Below are 12,501 nucleotides of genomic sequence, written 5' to 3' on the forward strand. Positions count from 1 at the left end.
CTTCCTGCTGTCAGCACAATTAAATGCCAAATGGTGCCTAAACCCCCCCGTGTGATGTAAAAATTCAAGTACCATGAGTAAAAGTGTTCCTTCACCATCCCACGGATTACAGCAAATAGACACAAACATCACACTCAAACAGATTTGTTTCTCCTCATTTGCCAAGACATGTTGCCGTTGAATATAAAAATTAGAAAGCATCCAGCAATTCACTGAGAATGCGGAGGAAGAAGAAATAGGCAGAGTTCCAAGCTTGTGATTTATATTTGGTTACACTGCGAAGTAACACAAAGTGGAGTTCCCATCTGCAGGTGTATGTGGTAATGGCAGATGTGTCACTACAGATAGAATAGCCCGGCCAATTATAGCAGCAGTGAGTGGCCAGGTGGGTATGGACCGTTTTTTGTGAAACAATTAGGACAGCTTTGCTTGCATCCCCTACATGATTAAGAGGGTTACATGAAATAGCATGTCTGGAATTAAAGGTTTATTTAAATATGTAGATGAGTTTTCATTCATGGTTACAAGGTCAATATTCGCTTTCCAATGGAAGCACTTTATTTGCTTGAATTCTGTCTCCAGAAATGAATGGGCAACACCAGAACCTTTTACATTGGCAAGGAAATCACAACACTGAGATGCCACCAAGAGCTAGAATTCAGGGCGCAAACACATACGCACACACACACACACACACAAATTAAAAAAGTGCTCAGCATCATGTTAAAATATAATTTGGCTTCTTTTAAGTCTTTTGACACTTCAAGCAGGAAAAAAAAAGAATCAATATGCATCAAACCAAAAAGAACTTTTGAAAAATACTCAGCATTAAACACAACTTTCAGTATCAATGGATATGTTTCTTTTCGTCTGTATTTACGGATGTTAAGAAAGGGCATTAGAAACACTTTTGCTGGGGACGACGGTGAGATTCCATTTCATAGCGTGTTCAATCACACTTTTTCTGTGTGAGCTTAGTAAATTCAAGCAAAGTTTTTATAAACCAGTCATATGTTGAGCAAGACAAGGTGGGTGAGGTAATAGCTTTTATTGGACAGACAAGCTTTCAAGCTTACATGGAGCTTTTGTTCACCCACCTCTGTCTAATATCCTGGGACCAACACAGCTACAACAACACTGCATAAGTCATAGGTTTAGTCTGTCTCAGTTGTTTGTTTTCAAAGTTAAACTCTATCCCTGACCTACTTCTAATGCTGAATACACACAGCAGAAGAAAGATCTAAACTATAGTACCTGACTGGTGGTAATTGTTTCCTTCTCATCAGATCATAGAATCTCAGGGTTGGAAGGGACCTCAGGAGGTCATCTAGTCCAACCCCCTGCTCAAAGCAGGACCAATCCCCAATTTTTGCCCCAGATCCCTAAATGGCCCCCTACAAGGATTGAACTCACAACCCTGGGTTTAGCAGGTTTAAGGTCCAGGCTTTCTGAAATGGGGCAGCAGGTTTATAAAAACTCCACAGATAGTCTTCTAATATATCCCTTTCAAAGAAAATCAGTTGGCATGGGCAAAGCTAACGCTCCTTCTAAAGCACTATGTAGCAACACTGACACTGGAATAGTTCAAATGTTCCACAGAGGCCGACAATAATATACTGTCCACCTAGATTAAATATATAAAAGAAAACTCTCTCATTTTTACATAGATGGCACAAAAAAGGGTGAAAGTCAGCTGATCTAGCTGCTGATTCAACAGTGCATCAGACACACAGGAATAAATACTGCAGCTAAAAATATTTGTAGATATTTGCACGCCTGTTGGCTGCTTAACCATTTAGATCCCGATAGGAGATATGCTGATCTTGAAAATGCAACAGAATCCTCACACACGTACGTCACAGTTCTGCATATGAAGTTATAAGAGCAAACTGTGTACGTGGTGGATTTTATTCTGGTATCGAAGGCTTGCGGATCTAAAGAGCTAAGCAAAGGCAGTAACAGCGGTGGTATGGATGGCAGTTTAGCTGATTTTGACCCTTCAGACTGTGATAACAGATTGCAGCTGAAGGGCTTCAGAGGTTTCTGAGTTTGTACCATCTGCTTAGACAATGCAGCCTCCTGATTTATGTTAACTTGATTCCAAAAAAAAGTGTCTTCTTGCTTGCTGAGGCTTATAGTTATTAAGCATGATGAAGCATTAACAACTGTAGAAGTGAAGGACTCTCTGCTATTAAAAATATAAGTTTTTTTTATTATTATTTTAAGAGGGACCAAGTTGTGAACACAACATTTAACTACCTTAAAGACAACGACCTCATCCTAAGATGGGAAGAGCTAGGTGATACCCTACATAAAGGGTGAACAATTCCTGGATGCTATATTTTAATATTGTCCCTGCCCACAAGGACAGGGGACAGCATTACAACACGCACAGGCCTGCCTGCAAACCAAAACTGACAGGCTCATTTTAGAGCCACTAGCCATGATGGCATCCATTTGAATTCTCTCTTATTCTGGGCCTTTTACAAAAAATCCAGGATATTTCTAAAGAGCTGGGGATTTTCCCCAACTACTCAGACAGGCCTTGGAAAGCTGTTCTTATTACTCACTGGCTGCTGTTAGACAAGGTTTGAGGAGGTATATAATTACTGCACTAGCCTAGTAATGTGAAGATTTTGGGAGGAGAAGCGCGAGAATTTCATAGTTTTAGGAGCTTAGAAAGCAATCTAACCCCTCTCTAGGGAGTTTAGCTCCAGATCACTTGATATTTGGAAGCAGCATAACTTCCTCTGCATTAGATTGGGGACAAGGTACAGCACCGCCATCAAAATGTTTCTCCTTTAAATAAGATCACAGGACAACAGGATGGTTGATACTTGAAGATGGATAAGTCCAAATTCCTGTCTGAAATGCCTGAGCAAAGGTCCAGTCTGTGGCAAGAGGGAGGAGGGGAGGGAAATGCAGGGTTGTTGTTTTTTTTTAAATGCAATTTCTGCTGTTCAAACACACTGATGAGAGTGCACAGGAGCTCATGCAAAAGGAGAAGGCAGGTCTGAAATGCTAAAAAACTGGAAAGAGATTAAGAACAATGAGCTGCAAAGTGATGTGACCCTTAGGAAGGTATGCGCAGGCAAGGCGACAGGGCGAGCATGCAGGCTGAAACAAGATTCAAATGGAGGTCTTGGTGATGGGGGAAAGGTGGCTTCAAACCAAAATGCCTTTGTGTGTGTTTGTGTGTGAAAGTGAGCCGGAAAGCAAGCATACATTCACGAGTTGCTAGGCTGGCAGGACACAGCAAAGCCAATGGGGATTGAACTCTTTGAGGAAGCACCAGCCATTTTTAAAAAGTAAAAAAGCTGATTGACATTTGGGACCTTTCGGGGAAGGTGTAATATTGAATAATGGGTGTGTAAAATTTAACAATCAAATTCAGGGGTCAGTCCAGCTGCTGTCATATTGTTCCTGTAACTGGCTTTCCACTTGTATGTACCTCTTTCCCTAGCTGTCTGATGAGCCTACCTGCAGGATTAGCGCTAAAGGCACCATGTGAAATGCTGATGGACCAGTGCATACAGTCAGATGGACTGAGGGCCACAGGAGGATAGAATCCCAACTGGCACATGCATGGGATTCTCTGGTTACCCTTTGCATCCAAGTGCAGCCAGCCATTTCTGTCTGGTTGTGGGGAAGGTGGTGGTGGGGTGGGTGGGGTTTGTTGTTTATGCTCTACGGAAGAGCAATGCCCAGTTGGCAGAACAATGGGGAATGTCAATAAGTTAGTCTGAGCCACAAGTAACATGCCATAAAAAAGAGCAAGCGGCTGAGTAATGTTGGGATGGAATTTAGATTTCAGTTTTTTCAAGTGCTACCTCCAGACCAGACCAGGAGTCTGTTTATATGGGTGAATTTTAACTGTCTGCAGGGTAAACAGACCATTTGTTTCTCCTTCTGTGACAAGCTCGCCCCAGGTTCTTGCACCAGCACAAACACCTTTAGGAATCTAAAACATAAGAGACAAAAAGAAAGAGACTTGGGTTAGAAAGAGGCAGGAGGAAGGGCTCGCCTGAGTGTGGCACTGCTTGGGGGAGGTTAAAGGGGAAAGACAGCACCACGAGCATTTATCAGACTGCATCATGAAAGGGTTAAGAGCAGTTCTAAGTCAGGGATTCCCTTTGGCCAGAAGCAACCCTCCTTGTTCAGGGTCAGCCACCATGAAGTGTATTTTCTCCTTGAAAATGAAAGTAACTTGGCCCCCGGTGATCCCCACCCTCAGGCAAGAGCTTCACCTTGAGCACAGCTCTCCTCTGGTGACCATGCAGGGTGCAAAATTCAAGAATGGTTCCCCACCAGTGGGAATCTGAATTGTTTACACCAGATGAAACAATTAGCTTCTTGTATCTGCAGGGAACCAGTGGGTGGATTTGGTCAGACTACAGCTCCCAGTGACAATGAACTACTGGGGAAGGCTATCAGGGTAAATATTTTTATATCTGGGTAAGGCATTTTGCAGTGATTAGAATACTCTCATCCAAAGAAAGCTGATTGTTCATCAAGCAATAAGCAATCAAGACCCTTCATCTTGATGGGAAGTCAAGAAAGAAACAGGAGGGATGCAAACATTCCTAGCTCATAAACATATGGGAAGTTACATTCTTGTAAGCACATACTTCTGGCCCAGGCCCAAATTGTCCCCGAAGTTCAAGGGTGTTCTGTTCCAGGGTTTTTGGTTTGGCCCATTAGACGGAAGGACAAAGGATGAATTCCCCCATATATGGGAGCACATTTGAATTTGAAATTATGGTTCAAGCCTGTCTCTAATTTTCATAAAGAAAAGGAAAAAGAAGAAGAGAAAGGTAACATATTAACCACACTGCAGTGTGAGCTCTTTCTTAAAATGTAATCACATCCTTACTGTTAATGAAGTGCTTTTCTGAGTCAGCAGTAGACAAAGGGAGGGTTCGGACCATTTGTTTTGCATCAGAGCAGGTAATCTGCTTATGTGAATAATCATTAGAAAACCCCACAAGAATGAGAAAATATGTTTATTTGAGGAAGAGATGATAGTACAGCTAGCTACGGGGAGAGACCCTCACCCAGTAGATGAGTTTTCTTTAAAGAATAAGAATAGAAAAGGAACAATCATATTGACCAGATGTAACAAACTTTAACACAGAACAGAAGTTTCTATAAAAGTCCCATCAGAAGCAGGCAGCAGGAAACACACAAAAAAGTTATCGACTTAACAAGATTTTGTCTTATTCAATGGTTATCAAAACAAAAATTGGGTTAAACAATAGAACAGCAAATAAAACCGCTTTTAATATATATATATATATATATATATATATATATATAAATCAAAATTCAAGTACCTTTAGTTATTAAGTTACATTATATACAAATTATTCTTTTTATGGGGAGCATTATGGACATATATTTAACAAAAGGAATTAAACTAAAAAAGATGTTATAATCTGGTTCATAATTACTGTCTCCTAAATATTTTGGCAAGCGTTAAGAAATCATATTGTATAGCCTAGATAAAAAGTGCCTCGGCATGGTTAAAAAAAAAAAAAAAAAAAAATCAAGCACCTGGGTTACAGTTGTGGTGAACAAACAGCAGAGCTGCAACCAAGCCAGACTCTTAGAGCTGTCGATCGATTTATATACATACAGTGGGGAGAATGGAACCAACAGTAGCAACGCGACTGAAATACTGATCAGACTGTGGCCCCAGCATTTGTTTCAAGAAATAAAACCTCTGAAACAGGCTCTGTTCATTGTGTGTCATTCTAACAGCCAATATTTCTAGAGGAAGTGAACAGGGTATGTTTGTTGGGAGCAGCGGGAAATTACTCTAATATTAAGAGGGTAATTTTATGTAACTTCTTTTGATTATCAATCTTTATCTCACAGCATTACTCAAAGAAAGACAGTTTTGCTCCTAAGTGGACTAGGAGGTACAATTTCTAAAAATGCAGGAATTGCCAGACTGGATCAGACCAGAGGTCCTACTAGTCTAGTATCCAATAGCTCCAGATACTTCAGAAGAAGGTGCAAGAAACCCTGCAGCAGACAGTTACAGGATAACCTTCCAAAAGAGGAATTTTATTCCTGACCCCCCAATAAGAATCCCTGAAACATGGGGGTTTATAGCCAATATATTCAATTCCTAGTTTGCACATGTAAGTATCTAGCATTAACGGAAGCTGCATGTGTGCACCACAAGGAAAATGGATTACTGTGTATCATTCTTTTAAATTATATTACAGAGGGATGGGAATATTGTCTACAACTATTCCACAGACCTGAGCCAAAACCCTCACTGGAAACGATGAGCCTTTAGTTTCAAGGGCTGAATGAACTGCACCTAACAAATGGTCATTCATTGACAGGGCACGTGGATTCATCTCTTTTAAAGAAAACCTTCTGAAATGCACCTCTTAAAATAATTGAAGAATCAAATCAGCAGAACAAAAGGAGAACAGGCCTATGCAAACCTACTCAGGGATTTTCTGAAGTGATGTGTACACATCTGGAAAAAGCAAACAAGATAAATATTACTGTTCCTTTTGACATAGGGTTTGCTCAACTTTCTTTTGCTGGCTACCATTTTAAACTTAGTAAATAGCCCTTACTCACACAAGCAGTCCCATTGAGTTCAATGGGGCTATTTGTGTAAGGGTCACAGAATTGGGCCTTTTTCAGGTTCCCAGTCTGTTAGCTGTAGGTGTAACAAAATTTACTCATTTGGTGTGAAATCAGCCTAATTTCACTTTGTTTAACTAACATTTAGAGGTATTTGCTACCCATTCGCCTTATGCACAAGAAGAAAAATGCTGCAAAAACTTGTAAGGACTTTAGTTTATGGGTCAGTTGTATTTTTCATTTTAATTCTTCTTCAATGGACAAATGCAAATGCTTCCACTGATATAGTATCAGATCCAAATGAGATAGTACCCCAAGTCTAGTGGGCCTGCTTTGTTTTTTAAACCTACTGAAAGTTCCTTGAAACACTTAAGTTTGATATCTTAACAACCATTTTTAAGGGAGGTTCTTTTTATAGATTTTAACCAAATCAAGGAAATGAATTAGGCCCAGATCCTCCAAGGTGTTTAGGCTCCTGACTTCCATTGAAACCACTGGATGTTAGAAGCTTAAATGTCTCTGAGGATATGGGCCTTAAATTGTACTTTTACTGCATATTACAGCTTGTTTATCTGCACATCACTTTGTACTGTTTATTTATTGAAACTGCATGTCTATTTTCTTTACAGAAAACACTCAAAGATCATTAGAAAAAAAAAACAAGGAAAGTTAAAAAATTTGAGTCAAACAAATGGCCACAGGCTAATTCCTGTGTAGCACACTGCACATATGATATGCAAGATGATACAGGGTTATTATTACTATTTGCACAATGCCACCAGTGTACTAGATCCTTTGCTAGGTGCCAACTGTGTCGTAGGACCGGGGGATCCCTTCAATAGCCTCATACATTGGGGTGAGCTAAAGACAAAGTGGCAGCCTTTATTAACAAGGTTCTTGCTTTTGCTGGTTTCAGTCAATATAGGTGTTTCACCCTGCCCTTAGACACATAGTTATGCTCTGAGGCATATCCCACCAAGCCTGCTGCTCTGCTCCTGAGCAGCTGACTTCACAAACTGCTCTGCTGATGTCTACGCATGCCAGAGTATTCAAGGGGAGGGGTGAACAATTGTTATTTCAAGGTGGGTTTTTTAAATGTAGTAACCTATCAGTTTCTGTTGGCCCTGTTGGACAACAGGGAATTTTGCAAAAATTAAGCCTGGACTTGCAACGACCACTGTGCATGGAGCAGGCACTGCTTGCAGGTAGTCTCCATACCAGACAGCACAAGGGTAATGATGGAATATCTGATGCTGAGCTTTCTGCCCTTCCCTGTATATGGAATAGGCAGTACTTTCATTCAGTTGTATACCACTTTACAAGGGTAATGAGAACATCCAGGATGCTGAGTTTTCCGCACAGACTATCTTGGCGAAGAAAGGGATCCAACTGATCCTATCTTTGCCAGTGCAAACAGAAGACCTCTGGATTATGGCAAGATCAAACAATAATCCAGGCTGTCATTTCAAAAGGACATGCATGGTACTACATTGCTTAATACTGAACCAAAGAAAAGTGAATTAATAAAGTTGTGTGATTTTGTGCAGGAAGCGTCTCTATTTCTATTGCCTGAAGTCCAGCATGACAGTTACATCTCCCTTTTAAAAGGGACAAAAAGACTTGGTGCACAGAGAATGCTTAGACTCTATGAAAGAAGATGACAACTTGCAGGATTAAATGACTGAAAAATCCATGCACTATTTAACAGTGAACTTCAAAATCTTCCTGACTTGAAACAGGATGTCACTCCCGCAGCGATGGAACCTCTTTGTTTGCTCACTGGACTCGATCAGCAGGGAGATACTTGCAAGGAGCAGCAGACACATACCCTGATTACATGCACATGCTTTTCACTTACACAACACAGACCCTCAGTCATGAGGGGTAAATAGCGACAAGGGAAACAGAACAATAAAAGGCATGAATCCAGGCTCTGAAATATTCCATTGATTGTACGTGGAGCAGAGGATGAAATAGCTAACTGTGCCGTGCATCGGTAGTAACAACATATGCCTGAAAGAGAATTTTCTGAACTGCAACGATGGAGAGGGGAATTCGAGTGAACACCACCATTCTCTTGATCTACCAAGGATGGTAGGGTATTTTGTGGTTACATTTTTGATAGACACGCTTCTCCTTCCCATAAATACTAACAAACTAAATGATGATCCTTGCCTCCATTTACATGGCCCACAGAGAGTAGATTAGGCTCTGAAAAGCTGCCACATTGAAAGACAAACAGCACCCTAATTATTTCATGTATAACATTTCACGTATAACATTTCACAGAGTCAGTTTGCAACAAATAGCATACTCCTGACTATGGCTGAAATGTCACTATGAAGTATCAGCTGGATAGCTAGAGAAGACACACAGTTACTCAGAATGGCCTTATATTCCCCACCTTGAACTGGGTGGTATATTGGCAGGAACTGAGCTCTATCCACGGAAGGCTGGCTCAGCCAGAGAAGGCTGGGTATCCCCCTATTGTAACAGTTTTATCCCACTCAGTATCTTCTTATCGGACCAATCTAAATCACAGTGTATAAAGTCATAGGAGTCTGTTAGTTAAGAGTATGAAATAATGCACTTTGTGGCATTATGTAGTCCTTTAAAAGGCTCCATCTGCATCATAGAACAGTTTCAGGGTGGGATGTCCCTGTGAAAGCAAGCAAAGTAATAAAAAGGATATTAAATGTAAGTCATAGCACCTTTGGCATTTTTGTCCAAATAGACTTCGACATAGGATGTTGGGACATAACCTTCCTCATCTTCATTCCTCCGGATTCGCGTCCACCCATCGCCTTTGTCTTCCTCTATTACATAGAGCATTTCACCTTCTGTTACTGAAATTGTGCCTTCATTCTGACCTGAGATACAGAGTATACAGTAGTTTAGGATTTCCTGTCCACAGGAGAACATACAGACCCGATTGTGGCAAACTCAGCAATGGTACTGAAATATACCCTCCTTTAAGCATGAGCAGCATGAATAAGACAGCAATAATTGGGAGAGAACAGCATGTATTCAAAGAACCAAAAGAATGCGACCCTGACATCAGACCTGTAATAGAAAATTTCAGTACAATCAACAAGTAGACACAAGTGCGCCATGAAATTGGGCCTCCACTGAATATCTTTTAATTAGTATTGAATATTTAGCCTTTGCTGTTATTGTGCTGAGATGCAGCTACTAAAGGCCAGTATGTTTATTTACCACACGCAGGGTAAATTTACTAGCCCTTGTGTCTGGCAATGATAGGAGGGTCTGTTCACCTAGTCTACAGCTGAATATGGTACTTGTAAATTAAATAATCCTTGCATAAAATCTATTCCTTGTACGCTGAACAGCTCATTTAATACCACTCTCCCCAACAAACTATCCAGTAGTCTGCAAAGAGCTTGGGAAATAATTTGGATCAACTTTTGCAACCATCAAAATTGCTGGAGTCTTAGCTCCAAATCCCAGGACTCTGCTGGAGCCTGCTCACTCCTAGCATTCTCTGCTCCCCCTGAGCATCCCACCTTGCTGCAGCTTCCAGAGGCTCTTTATTGGGGAATCACCTGATCCCTCTCCAGGCCCTCCAGCTCTGGCAGGACAAGCCACCATGTTACATCCATTTCTGCTCTTCATGACAGGAACTGTCTCTTACTCTATATGTGAACAGTGCATAGCACAACGGGGGCCTCTGGAGGCTACTTGTAATATAAATAAGTAATAGAGAAGAAGTGAAATGGAAGCTGAGGGTTAGTGGTACCTTCAAATGTATAGAGAGCTTTACAGGTTCCTATGGTTGGAAGTGGTTCTTCGTCATCAAACTCGTCATCAAACTCTGTCACTGGCACCTTCATTTCACTCTCCTGACTTTGCTCCTCTGTGTAACTGCCATCTGGGCTGCTCAAGAAAGGAAAATATACGGCAACTATAGCAACCAGCCTCAGGAGCAGTGTGACAAGGAACATGCACCTGCCGGAAATACTCAGCTGCGGAAAGCTGAAGGCCAAGTGAGTGGTTGCAGTTAGGGCCAACTTGTTAATTTAGATATATCGTCAGAATGTGTCTTTGTCAGTCACTGCATTTCCAGCACCATAGGGGAAGTCAGTTCAGTCAACTCCTCCTGCCAAGGCCTCTCAAATGCATCTCTCACCTACCTTTCACAATGGCCAATGTAGTAGTTCTTTATGCTACTGCAAAAGGGCTTGCTGCATGTTCAGAAGGGCTGTTCCAACAGAAATGCAAGGGGGTGTATTGCTCAGTATCCTTTGCACACTGGAAGATGGGCCTAGGATTTTGGGCACTCCCAGAGTTTTTGGGCACCTGGATATTTCCCTTTCTAGTTTTCAGGGTTATTTCCATTAGGAGATACCTCTATAGTGGTGTGTAATGTCTGAAAACATTATATGCACTGAACAAGTGACATGCAATAGTTCCAGTGCAGCCAGGATTAGAAGTTTCCTGAGACAGCCAGCTCACACAAGATTTGCAGTCCAATTTTCCATTCCCAAGAGGTTTGGAGGGGTCTTTACTAGGAAAAGATGGGATTCCATCCAGAGTGTTGCAGCTGGTACCCATCCCACACAATGTCTTTGTCTTCTTGCATATAAATCCAGAGGAACCCCACAGAAGGCAGTGGGAGTTCTCTGGATTTGCACTGGCATAACAGTACAGAAAGTGACCCCAGTCTTCAATCTGCTTTGCAGGGGCGAAATTCACATCTATTCAGAGGGCCAGCATGACACCTACGCATCACTTACATCCCACTTAATGTCCGAAATGAGACATGACTGGTCAACAGGTCTTGTGCTAACTCTGCACAGGAATGAATTTTACCCTGTGTGCACGTTTGCAAGTGACAGAACCAGATGGGGCTTTAGACCTGTTAATATTATTCCTGGAAAACACTCACTCTCTTTGCATTTCCCCAATTTTTGCTGTGGCAAATTAGAATTTTCTGCATCAAAGTAAGGAATTATTTTCTCAGAGTGGCAGCTTGCAGTCTCATCATGGATTAGGCTTGTTGCATGCAAGATTTACACATCTATTGTTGAAGAACGGCAGCATCTTGTAAAGAAGAATTTGCCGCTAATGAAACCAAGGGAGGTGGAATAGTAACTAGCAAGCTAGTCTGGACAGCTCTGTACAGATACTGTACCTCTCCCGGTCCTGTGCACAGTTATTGACGGCTGAAGTGTTCTGGGTGTCATACATTCCACTCTGCCGTCTGGTCTGTTCAGTCCGCACAGGTAGCCTGCCTTCAACTTCAGCCAGCCAACCCTGCAAACAGAAAGCAACGGGTTTCATATGCCTCTTTAATGCACCAGATAGCCAAGGGACAGAGTTTGCTCTTACTTTGCCCCTTTGGAGATATACCTATCACTTGAACCACCAAACTACAGGCAAACTGTCAACTACTATAAACACACTTAAATTTAGCTTCAAACTGCTGTCATCTGAGGTGAAGGGGAGTAGATTCTGCATTCTAAATCTATATTTAAAAATAGTAATGTTGGCAAAAATGTATAGGCTGATTCAAAACACTGCATGAGTCACACCCCTGCTGGCTTAGCAGCAGGAGTTTACTGGAGCTGGGCTGAAGTGCTGCTGGTCTAGGAACAATGAGGTAAACAGAAGGAACCCATGATAATTTCAGAAACATAGAAGCACCAAAAATAAATCCCTTATTGGCCAAATGGAAAAGGACAATAGTTGGAAGGAAAGGAAAAGCTGTCGGCTTTCAAAGGGGCCTTACAAGCAATGGAGAGTAAGGCAAACAGATGTGACAAGCATCCAGAATTAATTGGCTGTGTGCGTTTAAATCCACAACATAATCTATAGCGCATGGAATGTAGTCCTTCCCTGTCCTTACTTCTGGTGTAATTACAATAGTTTCTG

At 41.5% G+C, this 12,501-nt stretch overlaps 1 protein-coding gene across 25 annotated transcripts in view; it reads right to left on the minus strand.

Annotated features, from left to right (window-relative positions):
• Positions 1–472: 472 nt before the first annotated feature.
• FNBP1 (formin binding protein 1) overlaps positions 473–12,501 on the minus strand; it is a 157,473-nt gene continuing 145,444 nt past the window's right edge. For 15 of the 25 annotated variants that reach the window (XM_048823028.2, XM_048823021.2, XM_075120649.1 and 12 more), the window contains 3 exons: positions 11,762–11,883; positions 10,367–10,506; positions 4,989–9,479 (listed from right to left, as the gene is read on the minus strand). In XM_048823028.2, the coding sequence (XP_048678985.1) occupies positions 9,301–9,479; positions 10,367–10,506; positions 11,762–11,883 (441 nt within the window). In that variant the 3' untranslated portion in view covers positions 4,989–9,300. Of the gene's footprint in view, positions 3,962–4,988; positions 9,480–10,366; positions 10,507–11,761; positions 11,884–12,501 lie in introns of those variants that run through there. The other 10 variants (XM_048823046.2, XM_048823044.2, XM_048823040.2 and 7 more) reach the window with 2 other exon arrangements.

Source organism: Caretta caretta, chromosome 16, assembly GCF_965140235.1.
Source record: "Caretta caretta isolate rCarCar2 chromosome 16, rCarCar1.hap1, whole genome shotgun sequence".
Taxonomy (NCBI): Eukaryota; Metazoa; Chordata; order Testudines; family Cheloniidae; genus Caretta; species Caretta caretta.